The sequence below is a fragment of the Apus apus genome, chromosome 2 (genome assembly GCF_020740795.1).
Source record: "Apus apus isolate bApuApu2 chromosome 2, bApuApu2.pri.cur, whole genome shotgun sequence".
Taxonomy (NCBI): Eukaryota; Metazoa; Chordata; class Aves; order Apodiformes; family Apodidae; genus Apus; species Apus apus.
Genome location: NC_067283.1, coordinates 79,535,616 through 79,560,715, shown reverse-complemented (window position 1 = coordinate 79,560,715; position 25,100 = coordinate 79,535,616). Strand labels below are relative to the sequence as shown.

The 25,100-nt window shown below is 42.0% G+C and overlaps 1 protein-coding gene across 1 annotated transcript in view; it reads right to left on the bottom strand.

Annotated features, from left to right (window-relative positions):
* Window positions 1–25,100, bottom strand: part of MYO10 (myosin X) — a 167,277-nt gene that overhangs the window by 37,529 nt on the left and 104,648 nt on the right. Inside the window, exons 18-19 of the mRNA XM_051610362.1 lie at window positions 24,035–24,143; window positions 20,770–20,850 (exon numbers count right to left, since the gene is read on the bottom strand). Coding sequence (XP_051466322.1) covers window positions 20,770–20,850; window positions 24,035–24,143 — 190 coding nt within the window. The remainder of the gene's footprint in view (window positions 1–20,769; window positions 20,851–24,034; window positions 24,144–25,100) is intronic.

Genomic DNA, 25,100 nt, shown 5'->3' with positions numbered 1-25,100 from the left:
CATGAGACTATTAAATTGGAGGGTCAAATCCTGCCCTGGCATATCACTGGAATTACATCTAATTACATCTGCAAGAAGTCTGGCTGCTTTGAGTAAACGGGTGAAGTGGTGGTGGTGGTAAGAGTTGTGCCAGACTCCTATTTTACACTTTGAATATAGAGTACCAGCAGATGCTCCCTCTAACCAGGGGGGGCTTGAGTGAGTTACCACAACAGCTCTCCAGTCCTCACCAATGAGGAGAGCTGCAGCCAGTCAGAGTGGCAGCCAAAATCCTAAACGTTAACATGCACCCAAGGTTTCCCACATCTAATGAAAACAACTGGAAGAAGTTGCAAACACAGTCCTGTGCACAACAGCATCCAGCACATCCAGCTTGCAACTTGGTGACAGGCTGCACCTCAGGTAGTTTTACTCTGTGGAAGCAGAGGATTTCAGCCTCATCATATAAACACTTGCAGGCAGAGACAACCTTAAGCATACCCTTCAGTCAGCAGGTTCCTCATACTTAAAAAATCAATTGCATGTGCATTTATTGAACCAGAGTGCAAGTATTGTATATACCCCACCATTAAAGTACAGACCTTTCTAAGGCAGACAATGATGACCATCTCCACTTGAACAATGCTCAGTACAGCACTAATTAAACTCACTGTAGCATAAAATCTCCATGCAAAGGGTTACCTGTGCAGCTGATGCTCAGTCTTGTATATTTACTGGTGCTGTTTCAGACTTTCTGGGGTATGCCAGCTAACTTTCAGATTTATAGCAAAGTAACACAGGACAGGACACAGCTCTGGGGTCTGCTGCACTTTTACTAGTGTTGCTGTAAGAACTGGACTTGTTTCACACTTGGGAAGAAATTGTATTCTGTTGGAAAATTTCTGATTAGAACAGAACCATATCTGGTTTTAAAACAACATGTCTTCCAAAGTAGAAATTTGAATTGCTGAAAGTAAGACTCCTGCAAAGTAAGATCAAATTTATAAAGGAGAAGGCAACAGAAAAAGTAGTGTCCTGGTTTGAGCCAGGATAGAAGCAATTTTCTTTTAATAAATTTACTTTTCAGTTAAGTCTCCTCTAAGGAACCGCACCTGCTCTGACAGGAAGTCAACTGACAACTTCCAGAACTGTCTGAGAGATGCAATAAACTTCAAATCAACTCAGTTTTCAAAAGACATTTCACTGTTATCAAGGAATGGCAGCACTAAACCACTCCCGACAGGTAAAATCGCCAGACGATGGCTAAACTCACGTGGGTCACAGCCACGTTAGGGCACTGAGCAACATCAATGTGAAATTAATAGCTACAAGTCAGGTCTGTTCTACTTGATAAAGATGTTTTTTTTTGTAGTGCACTCTTTCATAGCACAACTTGTAATTTATCATTTCCTGACTCCTAAAGTCTCCACTGAATTTGCGCCAGACAGCACTGAAGCCAAGGCTTTAATGTGACCTGGAGTCTGCTGGCGAGACGCTGGCTCCTTAAGCTGCTAAATGCTTGCTCTGATCTGTTGCAAGCCTCCTAAAGGGCAAAGCTGCTGCCTGAAATCACAATTAGAAGCAGCCATTAGGAGAGACATCTAACACCTAGGCAGAATTTTCATGATAAAATAGTTCCTTAGATTACAGTCTGACAGAGGCTTAAAAAACCACCATCCCTTTTCCCTGGACAGGACCTGTAGCGGAGACCCCAAGTATCTGAGTAACACACAGAGAGAACACAACATTTTTTTGTTCTGTGCATCATTTGCACCATTCAAACACAGGATACCTGACCTCCCCTGGCAGAAATCAAAGAATCATAGAATGGTTTGTGTTGGAAGTGTCCTAGAAGATCTAGTTCCAATCCCCCTGCAAGGACACGGACACCTTCCACTAGACCAGGTTGCACAAAGTCCTGGCCTGGGGCCTGAATACCTCCAGGGAGGGGGCATCCACAACCTCCCTGGGCATCCTGTTCCAGTGCCTCACTACCCTAACAGTAAAGAATTTCTTCCTAACATCTAATCTAAATCTCTCCTCTCCTAGTTTAAAACCATTACCCCTCATCCTATCACTATGCACCCTGGTAAAAAGTCCCTCCCCAGCTTTCCTGTAGGCCCCCTTCGGGTACTGGAAGGCTGCTATAAGGTCTCCTTGGAGCCTTGTTTTCTCCAGGCTGAAAAACCCCAACTCACTCAGGCTCTCTTCATAGCAGAGGTGCTCCAGCCCTTGGATCATCTTCGTGGCCCTTTTCTGGACTTGCTCCAAGAGCTCTATTTCCTTCCTGTAGAAGACATCCTCCTTCCTCACTGAACTTCTGGCTGCCTCCAAAGAGTACAGGCACAATGACAACTGATTACAGCAGCACCATGGATTTTATGTTGGCAGAAAGAACTTCACAGAGAGACTGGGGAAGAGGGGGAAAGGAAAACCACACCAGTCCCTTATTTCTAGGTTTCTCTGTGAGAACTTGAACAAGACTATGTAAGGTTGCTTCTGTGTCTTAAAAGTGCTGAATTTCCTGGGTTAGGAGAGTGTCTTGTGGAAGACAGGTACAGAGAAAGAAAAGATGAAAAGCAGGTAAGATGATGTGAAAAAGTATTATTTAATTTAAAAACTAGCAACCTTTCTCAATGTTTTATTTTTTTAAAATCTGCTATTTTATTTCTAAAATGAAATCTTGGAAATTTTATTCTGGAAAAAGGCATCAGAAATTAAAAAGAGGTCTGTATTACCCTGTTTTAGAGTGAGTTTTGAACCTGTTTTCACATCCCAGCATGTACTGATGTTTCTTCAGAAAAAGGGGGACTCATTAATCCAGATCTTTCTGAAACAATCCCCATAGTCTTCTGATCTCAGTCACCAGCTCCACAAGTCAAAACCTATGTTGAACTTTCCTCTCAGAAGAATTTTTGAAGTGTCAATAAATTAACTTCTAAAATATAATCTAGCTGAGCTGATATGAAAATTTCTGCATTTGTTTCCTTTTTTCTAAGCCACATGGCATTAGCAATTCTTACCCATACACACTGCTCGGCAGCCTCTATTACTCCTGAAAATTGAAGCCAGTAACCTGAAAGAAGGGAAACACCTATACCCACAATATGAAAATGCACTGTACAGCCAGGAAAGGGAGGACTAGGACAACCTCCCTGTCAAATCCAGAGGCTTCAACTGTCATGCTGGTCACACTCCTACCTCCATCAAAGCGTTTCAGCCCCTGCTCTTCTAGCCATCATTTCTTCTCTTGGTTGTGCTGACACTGTTTTACTCAACAGTGTTTCAACCTCAGAATTGTTGTGCTTACAGCAGAAGGAGCATTACAACCTGTGCACATCCTGCCCAAGGAGTTGGAGCACCAGGTCCCACTGACCTAAGAGCACATGTATTTCAAGTAAAGAAACCCTCTGTGGTCTTCTCTGGCATGTAGTGAGCTGTAACTGGAACAGGTTGAAATACAGACCTATTTCATGTTTGATTTGTTTTTGAAGACATTTCCTTACTGTCCCAGAGTATTTGTGTCCACAAACACCTTAAGAACATAGGAGAATAAAACAAAATCCATGCCACAGCTAAAAAGTTTATTTGATATTTCTACCATACGGCAGTACAGTAGAAACATCAAAGTCAAGACAAGTCCTTGCCAAGACTGGCAAGTCAAGGAATATTTGGATAAACCTGAAATAACAGTAAGTGGTTTTGCATGTCCAAAGTTCTCCTGGCCTTTATTCATACACCAACCCCAAAAACACATAAAAAGCCTCTAAAACTACTAACAGTGCTGCTGGTAACTTGCTGGAAAAAGAGCATGGGCATATTGCAACACTTGTGCCTCAAAAAATTCTGCTGCTAACTCCACACCAGATTTCACTGAAATACTGGCTGTTTTATACCATCTCTCCACGTCTGAACGTGAAGGTACTGCATTTACCAACAGAAAGCTTTTACACAATTAGCTGATCTTCTCTTTAACGCCAACTACTGCATCTGACCTGTGTGACTTACCTTCCAGCCCAGAGTGTTTCAGGTAAAAGACAGACTTCAAAATTAGCCACTTTCATGCCACAGGCTAGAGTTGCTTGTGCTAAAAATAATACTGTATAGAAGGAACACTGTAATTTTAGAGTTCTTCTGCTGTACCAAAGGAGTCAAAGGAGGGGACTCAATAAATGTGAAAATGCTGTTGTATTTATTTGAAGCCTGTCACCCAGCTTACTTTACAAGCAAGGGCATTTCAAAGACATTTCTGCAACAGCAGCCCATTTAATTGTTACGAAGCAGTACATTACCACACTGACCATTTGCACTAGTTTTTGAAGATTTCAATTAGGTCAAGACACTGCTGAGTTAAATCCATCTTCAAAGATGCTGTAGTCGTATTTTGGGTCCTACTTGTCTATACCAAAGATAAAGCTGGAAATAGCTTCACTGTTGGAGGAAAGATTATGACCTGCTTCCTGTGATCCCATGCTTTCATAAACAATGATCAATAAACTCACAACAATGGAGCTATTTAAACTACTTTTTATTAGTCAGTGTCACTGCAGTCTTGCATTTCAGAGCAATATTCTTTTCGTTTGGTTTCTAAGGACTAAATTTTACCATAAGTAAATACACAACAGCCATTTCGTGTACCTTCCTTTCTAAAGGTATACAGAATTTCTTCTAAAGGAAGACAGAGGTTGTTCACCTCTCTCACCGGAGGTGATACATAAGCCCAGAGAAATTACAGCAATTTCTTACACACTGGTTAACAAACTTCATGGAATAGGAAAAGATTCTTAAAGGCAGAGCCTTGAACACCAGGGATTTCTAAGTTTTCCAAGTGTATGTCTAAGAGCTACCTATGCATGTACCCAAGTTTTCAGCTGAAGTGAGCCCTTTATTGCCTGAATACATTATTCAGAAAGTCTACTGAAATGCACAGCAAGTCTCACAGGCTGTTTGCCCTGGAACAGCAACTGCAGGAGCATCCATGTGAGACAGACAATTAAAAGCACTTGAGAAAAGAGGGATTTAAAGTTTGAAGCTGCTCTGGCAGGGTCTCAGCATGCTGACAGAAGGTGTGACTGGCAGCGCAGACCCCAGCTGGAACTTTTAATGGGCCCTCCTTCTCCACCTGTGAGTAATCTGTTGCCATTTCATCTGAGGTCATCCTCACTAAAACCTCCAGTCCCTGCAGACTAAACCCCAATCTGGCCTCATTCTCCCCACATTGTGACCCGTCAGCAGGCTTCTGCTGAAGAAAATCAATCAGGCTGCCTGATAGCCACAGACATACCATAAAGAAACATGCTGTGAGGTACTAATTGCAAGGACAGCTGTCCTTTCTTACTGATTCCATGTCAAGACAGCCAGCATCACCACTGCTCATTACAATGGTGAAGACAACAACCGCACACACCGCTCCATGTGTGCTGAGGCTGCACACACGCCAACTGCATATGGTGAAATCCTGGCCCTCCACATCAGTTGTGACTGAAAATAACTCACAGAGACTGTGAGCCCAACTTTTTCTTTTATATTTGATACATTTTTCCACCATATTTTCACTCCTTCATGCCTGACTACCATAGTTCCACACATCCATACTTTACAAGATTTTTGTTACTGGACTGTTTATTGGCAAGCTGGGCATGTAAGTTCATTTCTATATTTAAAAGCAGTGCATGGAACACAAGGAGAGCAGAAGAGAAATCTAAATCCCAGTCTCTCATGAGTCTCTGTTTCAGTTTGGAGCACCCACCTGCCACTTCTCTTGACCTGGTCACACCTGAGTCCTTTAGGAACCGCATGCTTGAATGCCACCTTAGATTTTGAGATGCTATTTTGAGACACTGCTCTAAAGAGAATTCTAAACATTCTCTGTTGTTTCAAAAGTCAGTTTAAATCACTAAAAAGTGTGAAAACCAAAGCCAAGTCACATTCAAACCAGAAGGCACATGTTTTCCTCAGTGGAAGAACTTACCTATGGTGGAGGGATCATTTAAAGCCACCCGATGCTTCAAAGAAAACACAAGATGCCCTCCTCCTTCCAGCAGGTGTTAATGCTTTCTTTACAGCTCGCCACGCAACAGGTTAGACTAAAAGTAGTCCCCCTTCGGCACTCCAGTTGTGGAGAAAATAATATTTTTTAAATTATTTGAAGAAGCTTAGTGCTGACTTCCATAACACTTGGCATTGGGTGTCCCAAACACCGACTCTACATCAGAGGAAGGAACCAGGCACACAGCTACTGGCCTGCAGTGGATGGTGCAGTCCAGCATTGCACGTCCCAGATGCAAGCTTTGTCTTGGCAGGAAGCAAGTTCATTACTTATGCAAGCACTTGGCAGACATTTGGCTGAGATTTTACAGTGGGTAACTGCCTACAAAGACATAGGCTGCAGCACTATGGACTAGCTTAGATTAAGTCATTACAAAGCCTTCACACGTTCACCATGAAATAATAAAAATGCACTCCACACTCTCAGCTCCAGTTGCTAAAAACAGGAAAAGCCCTGCAACAATCATATATATGAAAATTGTAAGGTTGAAAGTAATAAAAAAACCTGAGTTGTCTTTAACTGACTTAAGTGTGGAGCGTATGCGTTGGCTGTATGGTCCCGAGGGCCACCAGCTTTCTAGCTAAGAATCAAACCCAGATTCAAGCAACGTTAAAAAGTTAGCACTTGGTTGCACTCTTTTTTGTCTGTATCACGGCCACAAGCAGATCCTCAGTCTCCAATGCATTTCACTGCTGCACATGGTTCATTCCTTCAATGGCCTGTAACAAACGCCTACAAAGCACCAGGCTGACCTAGCGCACTGACTTGCTGCTTGGAGCTTCCTCAAGCAAGTTCTAGTGCAATTCCTATGCTGAAAAAAATATAAAGGTTTTGTAAAATTATCTCCTAAGGAGCCCTTTTCTTCTCTCCTTCCTGTATCAAGCCTTTTGTTTGAAAGCCATAATAGGAGATCAGCCAGGCTTAAATCACAGCCAATATCTGCTATGTGTAAATGAGGAACGCCACAAAATATTCAGCCGAACAGCTTTGGGTTGCTAGGACACCAGAGGTTGGGCAGCACTGAAAGGGCAGATTATTCCCAACCCAGCACAGGCACAGGACTCCATTCATGGCAGGGTCCTGCCTCTGGGCTGCTGCCTGAATGGGCACCATGACCCAGCCCTCCCAGGGCATCCCGGCTGCCTAGATCCCCCAGGACCTTGCAGAGATCCCTGTCAAAGCAGCCAGCACCTGGGCCCCTCTTTACCAAAAGCACCTCATCCGGCTGCGCAAGGTCCTTGCTGCTTTTTTATCTTTACTGAGGACTCACCTCCACCTGGAGGAGCCCAAGACACCAGGGGCTGTCTGGCAGCTATGCTGCAACAGATGTGTAGTGGGTGCTCTGGGAATCTGCTTTAAGTTTTAGAAGTATGAGGAAACCCATAACACAGCAGTTAAGATACTTTTTAAGTTTAGAGTGGGGAAATGCAAGATTACGGAAGGTGGTGGGGAACCTGTGATTAGCACAGACATCTACCTGGCTGGCAGCAAGAGTTGCGTGATGGCCCAGATAAATGAATCCCATGTAATCAGGATGTTAATCATGTCTCAGATAGCGTCAGTCTAACTTAGGCATTTTTCTTAGAATTTGGTCCTTTGAGCTGCTGCTCTTGTGTGCCTCTACATGCTTACATTATAAATTGAGGACTTGTCTTGCAGATCTGCAACTGAACAGCCAAGGGGGTATCAAGACTGATGAAACATGTATGTGTGTGTTTGTGGTGAAGGGACAGAAAATGAAGGTTCCTGTGTACTTTCATTTCACAGAAAAAGGCAACAAATATGTTCTCCTTGGACTGCTTTGTTAAAATACCAGAGTCCCATCCCATCCAACCTCCCCATTAAGAGCCGGAAAGTCTTCTATTTGAATTCTTTGATGTTTCTAAGAACCACATCAAAATCAAATCAGGTATTTCTGATAGTTCTGAAAGTTCCACCTTAAAACAAACAAAAAAGGCCCTTTACTGATTTCTTCATATATTACAAAAACACAAGATGGAGAAGCTCCGCAAATCACACATATCTTGTGCTGTCACAGAGGCCATGCTGAAGGCACAGGTGAGTCAACATCACCTTGTCTAGAACAGTAGGTAGTTTCTGTGCTTCCTGCAAGCATTACTAGTAAATGCATTTGACAGAGCGAAAAACCATTATGATCTCATAGCTATAAATTATAGGTTGGCAATTGTTAACACTTGCAATGAAAGTCACCATGTATTTTTCCCTCACAAAAAAATTGCAGAAACTACTTTTTTCAATTCCTATATATCTGGGAAATAAGAGTTAACTATGGAATAAATTAATTTTGCTTTATTATCATGGTGTAGTTAGCCAAAATGGATGGCAACAAATCTCCCTTAACACCAGCAACTATCACCTGATCTAACTATACATACAGACAGAGAAAACATGAATTATAATAGATGATACATTTACATTCAGGACCTAACTAATTTAACATTCAACCACCCTCTGAGTGATTTAATTGCGATGCCACTGTTCATCTCCACAAAGCCTGCAGAATTTACAGGCAGGGACACTGGTCAATGGCCCTTTGTTTCTTTAAAGCAAGCTCAACTTTTTTCTTAGTTACATGAAGCAAACACTTAGTTAACTCTAATTTTAAATGATCCTGTGGAGAAAAGTTCTGCCTTTACTTATGGTTTTACAATCTGTGTGATGAGAAAGATTGCTTCCCCAGGTAATATGCTATGTGCTGCCCAGCACACTCACAGCAGCCTAAAACCAGTAATAACTTAAGCAAAGCATTCAGGTGTGTGCCTGGAGTTCACTGAGACCAAGGAGATGTACATGCCCTTTAAAACTCTGGCTAACTTGAGACACACTAGTTTGTGCATGCCAGTGGTCACAGGGAAATGGCAATTTTGGATGGCTTAACAGCCACTTCTCCCTAGAGAAATTCCTAGGCTGGCTTAAATATACAACAAAACATAACCATTAATGTCTGAGTCAGAAAGAAACATTGAAGATAGAATCAGCTTCCTAAACGTGACTTTCTTTGCTATGTGAATTGTTTGCTGGTATTAAAAAACTTCTGTGAAGGTAATTTAAGTGCTAAAACACTTCTAACAAAAATAATTTATTCCTTGGAAAAACTAAATTAATGAGGCTGGACAGTGGGGTTTTTTTGCTAAATATTCACAAATGGTGTGGCTGGCAAGATGCAGATGGACATACTCACCCTTTTTGTGCTGAATCTGGGGCAGCCATTCATTTGAGAAAGTATCACAGGGGATTTGGCATTTATCTGGCTTTCTGAAAGTGGATGTCTTCTCTCAACCCATGTACTTTAGCTCTGCTTGACTATCAGTAATTTTGAGAACCCCAAAAACCCCTACTTAACCCATACTTCATGTGTTATATATCTAGATCTACAGAGAATAAGTCTCAAAAATGCCACAATGGATCTCACCATGCAAATGGTGGAATTAAAACACAGAACTATTAGTTTGGTGGCAAATTTGCCTTTTATACACTAAACATTGCACAACATCACAGGTGCATGTGACAATCCAAGGAGGCAGCCAAACTGAAAAGCTTCTCAGTGCCCTGATTGATGTACATGGTGCAATGGGCTTCCTGGCTCACCAGGAACTTGAGAGACCTGAACAGAGTGTACACTTACCCTGTGCTTGGGACCAAACAACAGAACTGCTGCCCCCAGAGCCTGAGGCATTTTGGTGCTACCACCTCCCTCCTATGAGGAGCACGCACTGCCCAGCTACCTGTCAACTAAATGGTGACATCAGGAATGTGGAAGAGACAAACCAACAACAGCAACCTCAAACCTCATCACACATCAGCCGAAAACTTTCTGTTGTTTAGGCTGACTGTCCTCACACAGCTATGACCCAGCTGATATCCTGAAACATAGACATTGCAGTTTTCACATTCCACTTCAAACAGCTAAACACACAACCTCACTTCCGCAGTTCTAACACTGAAATAAAAACAGTGTCAGGAATTAAGCTGCCTTGCTTCTTAGGCTTATGAACTGCCTAAAACCTCCAGAAAAAGAAGATTCTGAGTGTAAGTAAGATGCTTTGATGCAAGTCTGGCAAATATTTAAAGTTTAAAGTTTCTTCTTACAAGGTGACAGCAGATGTTCTAAGTGTACTTTGTCTTTACAAATGAACTGTGAGGTTTCCCTCATAAAGTCTTGGCTTCTTTGCTGTATCCTGTGACTAAATTAAGAAAAGTCACATACACACACACACAAATAGATAGTTGAAAAGAAAAAAGCTTAGCAACTGACCCAAGTCTACTCTTAAACATTACCTTCTGCTCCTTACACAGATTTTGTGTTCTAAGGGTAGCCCTGAAAAAGATCTGTGAATAGTTGGGACAGTACTGTAACTTTCAGGTAATTCCTATCAGTAATGTAGCTGTACTGGAAAAACCTATTGTTGTTATCTTTCCATTTATCTTACAGGTTGAAAATACTTCTTTTTTTAAGAAAACTTTTGAAAAAGAAAACAAATCTTACCTTTTTTGAAACTAAGCAGTTTTAGGAAAAGAAATACTGAATACTTATCATTGATGTACCTACATTCTGACCTACCACCACTGTTATTATTTGGGGTTAAAAGGATGTACCTTAACCTCAGTGAGAGAACAACTACTACAAGTTATGAGAACCCCCTTTTCCCAGTCTCATAGGCACTTAATCAGATTGTATCTTCCCCATCTAGATTTGCAAGGCAAATCTAGGGTTGCTCTTCTTGAGACCAGAATAAAACTCCCATAGACTTGAATGATGCAGGATCAAACCCATTCCCTCCACAACAGGTTCTCTCAAGCAATTTTATACAAATTTTCTACCCTGTGGCTGAATCCTAATGTTTGCAGAGGCAAGCTCTTAAGTGGGAAAGCAAGGAGCAAAATGCAGATCCCAGAAGCAAAGGCAGTCAGTGGTGAAGAACAGCTTTTACCTGCTGGCTTGGAGGGTCTATTTCATCAAGGGTGGAAGGGGGGAGTTCACACAGCAAACGCAATAAAAAATATACTCTTCATACAGTATCCTTTCCATTACTACTGCAATTAATATTTTTTTTTTCCAGGCACATGCCATTTTCTGTACTTCTATGGTGAAAAAATTACTGTCTCAAATGTGCCCCATCAAGTTTCTCCGGTAGAACTACAAAATTATTTAGACTTCTGGGTGCTGCAGATATCTCACTGGACTCCTCCACTCTCTAACACACTTGTCCCCAGTGTTGCTTTCTTATCATGTAATCAAAGCAAAACTGCAGCCATGCCTTGTGCCTTAATAAATTACAGGAACACTAAAGTCCTAAACTTAACAGAACTGGTTATCCTGAATCTATCCCACTGATTGTGGAACAGCAGAAAAGATCCTTCTCCAGAAAGCAGCTCATCATTACAGAACAGGTCTTCCCCCCCTCTGCACACAAAGCTTTACTTTTGCTGACTTCTTCCCTGCTCTGTGAACAAACACCCCTTTAACTTTCAAAGAGTGTGCTTTATTAAGTCAGACCACTTGACAGCAAAGTTCTCCTGCCTTTTGAAAATATGATTATACCAGTAAATTTAGTAATTTTTCACAAACTTGATTCTGCGTGCATTTACCCTCTTGAAAAGAAAATACAAGCTCAGAAACATTTCCAGTACAGCTCGCTCAGCCAAACTCTAGACACTTTCTTTTATCTTTCTACAAGTCCACTGCATGTCCAAGTATGCAAGATCAAAATTATTAAAAAACCTGCATGAATTAAATCCCTTACCTTTTAAGGCTTTTTCACCCTTCAGCGTTCGCCCATTGTGAAAAACTGAATCTTTAGCAGTTGCAGCTATGCACACACACACACACAGAACAGGGCTTTCTTCAGCTCACTGGTATTTCAAGTCTTTCATGTGATATCTTTGGCTGTACTTGCTTAATTCATTCCTGCTGCTACTCAAAGGAAGTCAAGCCTAGCGAGGGCTGGCTCTACAGCAATCGCTGTAGATCTTCCTGACTAACAGGACACGAGGGCTAATCTCACCTTATAGGCATCAAGAATGTAAATATATTTCACAGCCAACAAATTCCTAAACCTTCAGAGATAAAATACACAAAATGCCCTAAAACACAGTTTGGCAAGAGAGTTACAAACACTAAAGATTTTGCTAGAGAACAATACTTTGTACTCCAGCGATGCTTTTAGAGCTCTAAGGATGGCTATTTATCATGGACTGTGCATATTTCCTTGCAGTAGTTACCATGAGAACACAGCAAACAGGATTTGAATGTAAATTGCCATCTAGAGATGTGGGGGGATTTTGTTTTGTTGTAGTTAGAAAACTTCCAAAGCTTGATGAAGTACACACTTCTTCTGTGCATACATTTCCATGACAATGCCTGCAATTCAAATAGTTGGTAGAGTGCACAAGAAGGAAGAAAAGCCAAGTTCTTTCCTCGTATTTATACAAAGCAAATACTTCAGACTTGGGATCAGTAGTTGCAGTTCCACAAATGCACACACATGTCACTCAATTACATATGAAGGAATTTATAAAACACAACAAAATCCATCAGGTAGCACAAAATACAGATAATTACTGCAGTAATTCTCTACTGCAGGGCCTTCAGTCAGCTAGAGGTAGTAAGACCCTCTGCTGCTGTCAAATCAATTGCTGCAGCAGTCAAACTCCTTCTCACTTCTAAGTATTATACTGAACTACACAGCAAGTGTCACTCTTTAAAAATATCCCACTCTTCAGCACTTTGTTTTTCCCCAGAACTATTCCAGCACTTTGCTGTTTGGGCCACCTTCCCCCAAGTCCTTCCTGAGGCAGGGTTCGCTTCCCATGCATCCCCCCACCCTGCTGACATGAGCACACTGCTGCAGCTACTGTCTGAGATCCAAAGCCGACTCCTTCCAATTGTGGACAGAATCCTACCAAATGGTCTTTCCAGGAAACTTGGCAGCTGTGCATGTACGTGCTGCAAAACATGCAAAAATCTGTTTGCCAGCACTGCCTGGAGTTTGATGCAACCTTAACAGCACAGTGTCTGCTCCCTCCCTGGCAGCACCCCATCTCAGCTCTCTTTTTCCCAGCCATAAAAGACCTCAATTTTATACACTTAGCAAAGGGATGCATAGTCAGCCCTGCTTAGTAAACAACAAACCTTGATGGAGAAGAAAGACATGCCTGTCTGGGTGATTGCCTGGAGAGTGGAATGACCTACTTCAGCCCAGCAAGCAGCGACACTCGGAGATGGGGACAAAGGGACAACTCGGTGGCTCCCAGGCAGCATAACTGGCAAGCTGCACCACAGGGGTGATGGGAGTGATCTTTCAAAGGTGACACAGAAGACAGGCTCTGCCTGTGCAGCATGAAACTCCTTGAAGGAATCATCATCTACTTTTCAGCCAGGGATTCAGATCCACATGTAACATCACTGCCAGCACTTCGCAAGCAGGAGCAATTCCTTTCCTCACACCCACTCTCCTTATCATTTTTACCTAAGGAGTCTTCTAGTGTCTGACCTAATTACTCCAGTGATGTGCCAGCTGGGACATACTCCACAATTCTTGATTTGAAGCTATGCAATTCTGCAAAACCCTAGGCGACAAGATCCAGGTAGTTGAATCACACAGCAGCAGCCAGGCATGATGCCACACCTTACAACTGTGCCTTCCTGATTACAACCAACAAAGCCTTATAAGCTAGTTGTAGGTTAAGGATAAATAATTCAGCCCCATGCATTTGTTGGCCTGTGAGATCAGGCCAACATGCCATGTTTTTGCTCTCCTCCCAAAGGATGAGCCTGAACAGCAGCTCCCTGAGCCTGACCCAGGCTGCCCCAGCAAGCCCGATCTGTGCTTAGCGCCTGTGGCTCTGTTTCCTCCTGAAGCAATGACAGCAGTAATTGGCAGCCAGAAAGCCGCCTTAAAACAAGTATTTATTGAGAACAACTGAGATTAAAGAGAGACTTTTTAAATAGGTAGTAAGGATCTCCTCTAATACATGAGCTACTTACACTGCTGTAAATTAATGCTACTACACCTTAATTTTCTACAGATAGTACCACAGACGCCTAGGAGCTGCATATGGACCATATAATCTATTCCCTTTACTTTCAAAGTATGACAGAGTAGCTATCAATGTGATGATCATGCTTTCTATCCCTTTTTCTTAGGGACAGCCAGTCAAATTTACCCTGTGATCTGCTAGGTCCCTGCACCAGAGAACACTGCAGCTTCACTACAGAAGGGCTACTCCAGGGCTCTACAACTAAAAGAGGAAACCATGAAGATGTCTCTATTTAGGGTCTTTTTAGCTTTTAACTGACGGGCTCAGCATCTTTAAAAACCCACAAGGGCATCTGCTCCTCAGTAAGGTGACCCAGAGTCTGCTGAGTGACTGAGGTTGGCATATAAAGCAAAGCATAAACTAAAAAGTGTGGATTCAACTGCAGTAGGATGTGCATATAAGTTTGAAGCTGTAACACTTTATTAAGGATAATTTTTTAAAATAAAGACTTTACTTTTAAAAGTTTTATCCAGATGCTTAGCATTACTGTGCTGAAGGTCTAGCAGGATATCCTTGAAGCTCAGAGTCTCCCCCTCTCTGCATCTGTCAAGATTTTAGTGCTATTTTCAACGCAACAGTGTTAGACTTGCACTGTCCTTATCCATATTTCTGCAAAAAATCTCTCTACAAGGCAAACTCAGTCATTCATACAGTCAAGGTTCAAAATGACAATATTGCAAATTCCAACTTGACAACCTGCTCACACATTGCATTTACTGATCTTGCACCTGCTCCATACGCTGCACACAATGATCCTTGCTGATGGGGCCAAGCTGTGCTCTCATTGTTCCTTCATACTGCATCCCTGAGCTGTAGTCCCAGCTGGTGTTTAGGTTGGTATCATGATATACTTACCTTTGTAATGATTCAGAGCTATTGTAAAAGCACACGTTTAATTCAGACGCCAAGCAAAACAGGTTTGCATCTTATTTCCTATTAGGGGACATACTGCTTGCTATTCCAGGGTGTCTCATGGCCATTACTGACCTATGCCTCAAAGGGCATTGCAGGTGCCAAGAGCCATACCTCAATCCCTTCAAATGACTCTGTCCCCAGAAGCCATGTTGGCAATCTTGCCTTGATAGTACTTGTATCAGAACGAATATGAAGCATAATAGGACTCCTAAGCAGCTCTAAGCCTGACAGAATTTATTACAGACCTTTTTCTCCTGGTCTTCCTTTGAATTGCAAAGTTGCTACTAGTTTCAATTTTTCTGTTGTTCCCTGAAACCCCTGTTATGAAGTAGGTTTACTATACAGGTTTCATTTTGTCTCACGAGTATGGTGAAAGGTCTGGATGGGATGTGAGAAGGAGTGACTGAGGTCATTTGGATTGTTCAGCTTGGAGAAGAGAAGACTGGGGGGTGATCTCATTGCAGTCTATGGGTTCCTCATGAGAGGAAGAGATGGGGCAGGTACTGATCTTTTCACTTCTGTGACCAATGACAGGACTCAGGTAAATGGCAGGAAGCTGAATCAGGGGAGGTTTAGGCTAGATATCAGGAAAAGGTTTTTCACACGAAGGATGGAAGAACACTGGAACAAGCTCCCCTGGGAAGTGATCACAGCACCAAGCCTGCCTGAGTTCAAGAAGTGTTTGCATGATGCTCTCAGGCACATGGTGCGATTCTAGGGGTGCCCTACACAGGGACAGGAGCTGGATTCAATGATCCTGATGGGTCCTTTCCAACTCAGCGTATTCTATGATTCATTTCTTTACCTTACCTAATTACATTTTAAGATTAAAAAACCCCCATAATTATTTTAAAAAAAAACAAACCTGCAGAGAAAACAGAATTGCCCCATCAGAGCTCAGAAACTTCAGAGAAAGTGATTTTTATCTTTCCAGTGGCAAAACCATCACTGCAAGCTGTAAAAATCAGGATCAGCTGTAATAATCAAGAGTCCAGCACAGATGAGGCCATGCAGATACTGCAGGTGTGGGTCACTCACTATGATTATGCTAATATAATGCCACTCACTATTGATTATATTTTCTGAAGAAAATTCTTAAATGGAGAAGGGAACTGGGGAAGAACATGAGCCAGCCTGCCTAAGGCTGGCTTCTTCGGGCCAACAGGAAAATTTCTGCCCCAGAAACAGTTTGCATAAGAAATTCAGACCTTAAATTTACACTGAACTGTCTCTTGAGCAGCACCAAGGCTTAGCTAGCAACTGTATAAACAGCAGCAAGCTGGAAGAAGCATTCAGCTGATGGCTGTAGAAATAGGTTGGTTTCAAAAGACTGGTTTTGTTTGGGATATTTTTTAGGTGGTGGTGCTTGTTTCTGTTTAATTTAAGGTGCACAAAAAAAGGATTGATGGAGACCAGAAAAGGCAAGGTTGCAGGGAGGAATCATTATCAAACAGAGTAGGAGGTAGGAAAGGAAACATGAGACCAAGAAACAGAGAAATACATGTTGAAGATAAAAAAGATGAAATGATACATAATTCTGCAAGCTGCATTGAAGGTAAGGGGAGCTGAGGAGAAAGACCCTTCATTAGCAGAAAATACTCATTAAGCATACCAAGTGGAAAAGTTTCCACATTATGGCTAGTTCAGAACAGACTGGAAACTGTGAAAACAGATACACCAATTGTTCAGGGGTCTCCCAAAGATTAATGGGTCCTCTGTTCTTTGGTTTGAGGCCTGCTTGCTGAAATGTCTTGTGACAAAAGGTCATGTCCTCTGCGCACTCCCTTTTGGACATTGTTCTAATGAGTGTAGATCCTGCTTTGATATGTAAATGTACAGTGGTTTACTGTATATGCTGAGTTGGGCTTGCTTGCCACTGAAGCATCTTTAAAAATTAAACTTTTGACCAATTAAAGTATCAAATAGTTACTGTAAATTACCACATTTTTTATCCAACATGAATACACGTCAACACCTAGAAGAGAAGAAGAAACACTGTCTGCTGCATGTTCTGATTTTCAAAGGCTTGCATTTTTCTTCCATCTGCTCAAGCTCATTCACCTACAGAATTAAAATATACTTCCAGAGTAAAACTGCTCTTGAGCATCACCTCCTCCTGTCCAAAGTTACAGAGGATGCTTCCCAGTAGGTCTGCCACCTATTTGTAGCTGACCATAGAGCAATGAGTAGCTTGAGAGGTTTTGATCCTGGTAACACAACTTCTGCTCTCTCCTTGCCAAGTCTCTCTGGTGCAGCTTGTCTTTAATGCAGCATATTTCCAAAAAGCACTTAAAACCTCTTTCATTCATATTATTTATTTGGCGAGCAGTTTTTGAAGAGTGACATTTTATCATTCCATATCACTGTCACCATAGAGTGAAGAATGTATTAGCAGAAAAAACAGAGGAAAATGCTCCCTTAAGATTTTTACTCTCTTTCAATCCCATTTACTCCATTTCAGTGGCTCATTCAAATGTTTCAAGCAGCAATGTTTCTAACCAACCCTGCACAGTGAGTCACACATGTGGTAATCCCTGGTAGCCCATGCACAGCTAACATGTCTGAGCCGTGCTGCTGCAGACTTATGCAAACTGACTCACCTTCTTTTCCTTTGTCTAACTGAAAAGAAGCAACAAGTTGTGTGACAGGATAAACTATGAAATGTTTAATGTGATGGGCATCCACAGAATCCAGCTGAGCTACATAGAAGCCAAATGCCATTCATGTGCCTGTTCCTGTACCTGCACCATTGCAGAAGGAGCCATACCAACAATGTCCCAATACTGGCACAGAAAATCACTGTGTCTGTGAGACATGGGGTAGGGGGAAGCAGAGAGCAGTGCACAGCAGACAAAAATGACAACAGTGAATCCCAAAGATGTGTTTTGAGAACACTTCCATGAGTGACAAATGCCAATGACAAGAATTATATATGGCTTTCCTTCTCATTTTCCACCAAGTCTTCTACCCAACCAGTTACAACAGGGAAACTGTGTGACCCTTTTCTCTACTCTTGTTCTTCAAATAGAACTTCTTATTTGGTAAAAGCATTGGATCAAGTTAAAGTTACAATCAAATTAAAGCAAATTAAAAACAAGGACAAATGTTTCTGTGTGAGATTTCGGTGACATTTCATACACGCTTTGGAAGGGATTGTCTTTTTGTTCCTTCATGCACTCCTGCCATTAAGACATGGCTTCCTGTGACTGAGGCTGACTCAAGCTCCTTCTGGTTGCACAGTTGATAATACTGTAAAAACTTTGTTTTAATAACAGTAAAATATATATGCAGATACAGTAGTATATGCCAAATTTGTCAGGGATGGAGCATTCTAGTGGGAAAAGACTGGTAGAGCAACAGGGAGCATGCAGTGGGAACTCCATTTTCCTTGCTATGGAAATGCAACAGTGCCTGGTTCTTGCATCAATCATGACAAATCCTTGTGACTTTGGTACTGTGGAGATCTCAGAGGGTGGTGATCAACAATCAGGGTCGAGTGGGAGGCCAGTAATCAGTGGTGTCCCCCAGGGGCCAATACTCGGTCCAACTTGTTCAACATGTTCATCAATGACCTGGATGATGGGACAGAGTGTAACCTCAGCAAGTTCACTTATGCTACAAAACTGGGAAGGGTGGCTGACTCTCCAGAGGGCTGTGCTGCCATCCAGAGTGACCTGGACAGGCTGGAGAGCTGGGCAGGGAAGAACCTCATGAGGTTCAATAGGAGCAAATATAGGGTCCTGCACCTGGGGAGAAAGAACCCCTTGCACCAACATAGGTTAGGGGTGGATGTGCTGGAAAGCAGTTCAGTGGAGAAGGATCTTGGAGTCCTGATAGACAATAAACTATCCATGAGTCAGAAATGTGCCCTTTGTTGCCAAGAAGGCCAGTGGAATCCTAGGTTGCATAAAAGAAGTGTGGCCAGTAAGTCAAGACAGGTCATTCTGCCCCTCTACTCTGCCCTGGTGACGCCACAGCTGGAATCCTGCATCCAGTTCTAGACTGGACTAGACTCTCCAAGCGAGACAGGAAGCTACTGGAGAGAGTCCAGAGGAGAGTGACGAAGACGACTGGGGGATTGGAGCATCTCTCTTATGAGGAAAGGCTGAAACAGCTGGGACTCTTTAGTCTGGAGATGAGAAGGCTGAGGGGAGACCCTGGAAGTATCTAAAGGGTGAGTGCAGGGAGGATGGAGCCAGACTCTTTTCAGTAGTTCCCAGTGACAGGATGAGGGGCAACAGGCACAAGCTGAAACACAGGAAGTTCCATTTAAATATAAGGAAAAACTTCTTTACTATGAGGGTGACAGAGCACTGGAACAGGCTGCTTGGGAGGGTTGTGGAGTCTCCTTCTCTGGAGATATTGAAAATTCGCCTGGATACAGTCCTGAGTAAAGCGCTCTAGGTTATCCTACTTCAGTGGGAGAGTTGGACTAGATGATCTCTAGAGGCCCCTTCCAACTCCAGCAATTCTGTGATTCTGTGAGATGAGCTTTACTGGGATGCAAAAGGACAAATGAGGAAAACGTGCTAGTTATTGAAATTCTTCTTACACTCTGGTGGCAGCAGGTGGGCTTTATAAAGATGATGGGGCTCCCAAGCAGAAAAGGGAACAGGGAAGAAAACAAGCCTTTCAAAACTGCCCTCCCTCAGTGACCAGGAGCTTTGCTACACACAGAAGCTCACAGACCCCAGCTGCTGGCCACAGTGCTGCCAACCATGTGGGTTTGGCTACCTGCTGGCTGCACACCTCGCAGCACCAAATGATTCAGACATATAAATCAGGTCTTATTCGCTTCCAGGCTGTTCCTTCTTGCTAAGGTACCATCGATCTGCATGCTATTTTACACACCACGAGTAACACTGCACAAGTGAACGGTTAGAAACGTAAACACTGGCACCGAAAGTCAAAGATAAACCATCCATATAACACAAAAAATGGCAATGAAATACACCAGGTTTTGTGTGTTAGTGTCCTGATTAGCCAGCCATCCCAGAAAAATGTAACTGGATTTATAGCAAAGTCACCTGTCTCTAAATTGCCACTTGAAAACCATGAACCAGATTCATTAGTACCTCTGCCTGCTGCATCTTTTACATAAGCAGACCATACCTGAATCACAGTTTATAAAGTAAAAAATCCAGAATATCAGGACTGGGCTGACAATACTTGACTTCAGCAACTATTAGACCCTTACTGCTTCATTTCTAGAGAGCCTTCCATATCTAAATAAATCTTGATGGTCTCTTTCATTATTTGTGACTCAAAAGGCAAACTGATACTTTAAGCCTTAGTTTCCATATCTGCTTAAAAAACTTAACTCTGAAAGAGAACAAAACAGCCAGCATGAAGACAGCTAGAACTGTATATAAATTGAAAGACTAAGAGTCTGATTGACAACTGGTCATTCACAACAGTTTTGTTATGCTTTTGTTTAAAACAAACTTTGCAGTTTTGACATTTTCTTCCTAAAAAGGCTCACAGAGCTGTCAAACATGCAGCATAGCTTTCCACCTTCCTTTTATAACCATCCATTGAGCCAATCATTACCCAGAGCTGTGAGCAATGACTATTAAAAAGGTGTCCAAAGACACGGCCCACATGCCAAAAAATCAAGTCTTTCCCAGTGCCTTCACCTGGTAGAGCCTTTTACACAGTCAGTGTAGAACACCACCCTCTCCTTCACACAGAGGTAAATAACCAAACAGGCAGTGAAAAATTAGGCCTGAGATGTATAGAGAAGATGGGCGCAATTTAAAACTTACCTTCTGCACGTTGGGTTTGATGCACCGAACAAAGAAGGGATTTGAAGAACTCAGCGTCGCCATTAAAGAATGAAGAGATTCCTAAAACACAGGTAGAAAGAAGACAGCACTTCACAAGCTGACTTTTTGTACCAGCAAAGTGCCCCAGCAAAAGCTCTTGTAGCTGAGCACTGCAGGCCGTATCTAAACTGCAACACCTAGTGGTACACACCAGAAATGACTCCACCATGTAAGCTCTTGCTTCAAAACCTACAGAATCGATACATGCATATTAGTTTCTTCCACAGGCCCTTCTAATCAAGACATGGCTGTTTCACAGTGATAGGAAGAACACTGTTCACAAGGAAACACCAAACTGGAAAATCACTGTTTCAGGGATCTTCTGGATAACTGGTTAAGACTTAGGATCCACTTCCCAAATTGCTCAACTTGATAAGGTCAAAAGGAAGGATAAAGGGACTAAGGTAAAAGCAAAATGTTCTCAAACCCAGATATCATCTTTTTATTTCAACCACCCAACACCAACTCATTTTTCATTTTTTCTGCTATCAGCAGCATTTTGTACACAGGAAGATCCTCTCTCCTTTGCGGTCTCAGAGTTTCTTTATAAAAGGACATTCTGATAATACACATAAGTCAAGAAGAGGGTAGAAAAAATATTAAACATTTCTGAAAAAAAGTGTTGCTCTAGAATACAGTAGACATTGCGTTACCAATACTAGGGTTTTAAAATGCCCCCCTCCCGAAATTAGCAAAAATTGCATAGAGGATTGAGTGGTAAAGAAAACACATCTTATTAACAGCATTAAACAGACAGAGTCACAGTTATTTTATGTGACAGGTAATTGCATTTAAAAATAAAAAGAGAAATTATAAGCTTCAGCTAAAAAAAAAGCCAACATGGAAGAAAACATGTTTTTTTCCCTAGTTTTAGAACTCTGAATGACCCAATACACATTAGACTATCAGTGGTCTGATCCGTTGCCTGGAGATAAAAATCACAAAAATCCCTCAGTCCTTTTATGATTATTGCTTTAATTACACCTCCGCCCCTTTCTTGCCTGAGCCATCATTCCATACCTTATTCCAACTTGTGTCATTCTGTATCATTAAGTATGATAAACCATTTTAACTGAAATTTTGCATTTACTTTGCAGAGATAGAAATTACTATAGGAGAGAAGCCAATGCTGTGAAGAGCCTGGAAAGCTTGCAATGATGATGTTTCACCCCTTAAAGGTGGCACTGCATGCCAGGCAAGAGAGAGAATACAGAGCAGGAAGCCAAGGAGACAGAAAATTCACTTTTTAAAGGAGAAACACTGTGTGTCCTACCATGTATTTTGGAACAAAACTGCCAATGGCAGTCTGTTAGAACAAATTCTTACTTTAATCTGGGCTTTATCTTGTTTTAAACCTAAATCTTGCTTTAAACCAAAATCTTGCTTTAAACCAAGGGCTTTCCTGATAATGAAGGGATAAAGGCAACAGGCAGAGTTGTGGCTGTGCACAGGAGTTGGTACAAAGTAAAGGGAACAAATGGTGAAGTGACTGGGAACATAAATGATAGTCCTTCGTTTGTTTGCCTTTGCCAGCCTAGGGACCAGGAGTCAAGGGCAGCAAACACTGAACAGCCAGAAGACACAAAGACAAATATTTACAGCTTCAAAAAGTAAAGGCTTCATCTGTATCAAAGCTGTGTGAACATTGCAACATTTATGGACAACTACGCCAATGCTCTCAACACAGGCTACTACTTACAGAAACTGGAAAAGTTGGTCAGTCTGAACAAAAATGGGTTAGCCTGTTTTCACATTCATCTGTGGTACAGACAGGCAGATTCTGCACAGTGCTGCACGCCTCTAAGTCACTGTCAGATGACAAGCTAATCTGAAATTTGCCCTGCTTTAAGCAATGGGCTGAAACAGATGGTATGTAACCTCAGCTCTTCTGCGAGCAGCCCCAGGCCCATATTCAGCAGGCTGTCAAATAAAAAGAAGAGTTAACCAACCTATCATGAGAATAAAACTGCGGAGGCAAAGTTCTTATCTTCAGTTGAAATGAGATGGACTAATCCCTGGAAGGCTTAAAACATAAAAAAAACCAACCAACTTAAATCTTTGGGGATGGCAGGATACGAAGGTCAACCTCTTGTAAAGCAGCCCGGCTGGTTAACAGTCAGTTACTGCAGCTGTAGATAAGAGGCAGCAATGTTTTGATTTAATGTTTTATCAAGCTTTATGTTGTCGAGGGACCCTGACAGAGAAGAGAAGGAACTCTACATTATGTTCTACCTTGCACAGTGTGCATAACATTACGATCAATCCTTATGCAGTAACATTCTAGAGGTCTACTTTGCACAGGTACATATGACTAAGTGGAAACAGTACCTTCTGTTATCCCCCAGTACCTTCTCCTGTCCCAGAGAGCTAGCAAATGACACCACCTCACTACAAGAAGGGGGTATTGTCTGAGACAAGTGATGGTAGCACAAAGCAAGCTGTCCAGGGAATATAACACCAGTGTTTTTAATAAAAGACACCATATGTGCCCCAGCATACACCCCTTGCTGTTCTGTCCAACACTTAGCTATAGTCTATTAGGATAAAATCTGCCCTCAAGGGGTTTGAGTCTGCTCCTTTTTTAAAAAAAAAGTGAATGAAAGGTGCAAATGTATATTAATTCAAACAAAATGAAAGACAACTAATCCAGACTTGTACTCATGCAATTTAGAAAAAGTTTCGTGCCAATCTTTCTCTTTTAATAATTTTCAGATAGACTTTATGCTAGATTTTAATTTGTTGCCATTTTTGATGGGAGAGCTACAAAGCCTCATAAAAAAGTGGTTTAATGAAACTGCTCCCAAACTTTAAGTTAAAAAGCAAGGCAACACCTTAATGAGGTATTTATGCAGTGCTTACTCTTCTTAGCATAAAGGCACGGCTGTAAGGCTTTGTGCTGTTTTCTGGCCAGTTTTAGATTAGAAAGAAAAACTAGGATGAGAGAGATCAACTTAATGGATAAGCTTTAAAATAAAGACAAATAAGCAAGTGGAAAGCAATAGGAGTTCTCTGTGGATGGTGTGATGTGAAGGGTAGTGTCTGCATGAAGCTAGCCAATTAGTTGATTAGTAAGTGCGGTTTCACAGAAGACACAGCAATGTTTTGATGCTGAAATTTTGCCTGTTTTAATCTGCAACTGTTCTTTGCTGAACAAGGTTTATCTATCACTGATTAGCTACAGAGCAGAGAAGACACATTAACTAACCTTGAACTGGAGACTGACAGTGGGTTTTCGGTGCTTGCTTCCACATTTAAGAGTGTCTTGACTGTTGCGACTTGAAACGTGTTCAAATAGATCATAGATGAAGTCAAGACTGAAATAGGAAAGAATAAAAATATTACTGAAGTACATCTTAACAGACTAGGAGGTCTGCCACTGTAGAATGCAAAGAAAGCACTGTCCCTCAGAAAACAGCTCCTTGATCGATGTCTGTTGATTTTCTCTATAATCTTTAATGAGCAATAGATTTTGCCTTTACAGAAGTTATGGAAGGGAGAAAAACCAAAACAAAACAAAGCAAAACAAAACCAGGATGTTCTTTCTATTTCACTCCCAGTACATCATTAGGGAAACGAAGTGTGAAGCCCTAGAGTCCTTACTGCATTTTATTTCACTCACTCAACCAAAACTCCAGCTGACCGTAATGGGAACTGTACCTGAACAAAGACTGAAAAACAAGACTTCCAGCTTGTTTGGGGCCATAACATAAGACAACCCCCAACATGAGCCTCACTTTCAGATACCAGCTGTGTATGCTGTTTTCTACCCTATCACTCAGGTTTCCTCCTCTGACCACTTTACAGAGGCACAGACCTTTTAACTTGAGCTCCAGACAGATGTCAATGCTGAAGCAAAACCAGGCCCAGCAGCTTTAACTCATTTATTACTTTCACCTATATACTTCAATTGACAGATCTTACATCAAATGTGTCACAAAACCACAACAAACAACATGGAGAGGGAAATGCTTATTAACTGTTTCCCCTGCACAGATGAGCTTAAGGGATTTACCAACAAGCAACTCTCACAGCAAGGCAGGAGGACTGGACAGGATGGGTGAGGGCAACAGCTGAGACAGTAACACCTGGGCTCAGCTCCATCCTCTTCTTTCACCCGTTTGTGTCCTGGAGTCTCAAGAATATGCCTACCGAAAGGGACACGGTACCACCTGGGCTCACAGGGCACCACTGTAAGGATTCTGAGACCTCACACAGCAGAGTGACAGGAGGCACACAGGTACTGAAGACACTCAAGCCCAGGCTTTCAGTAA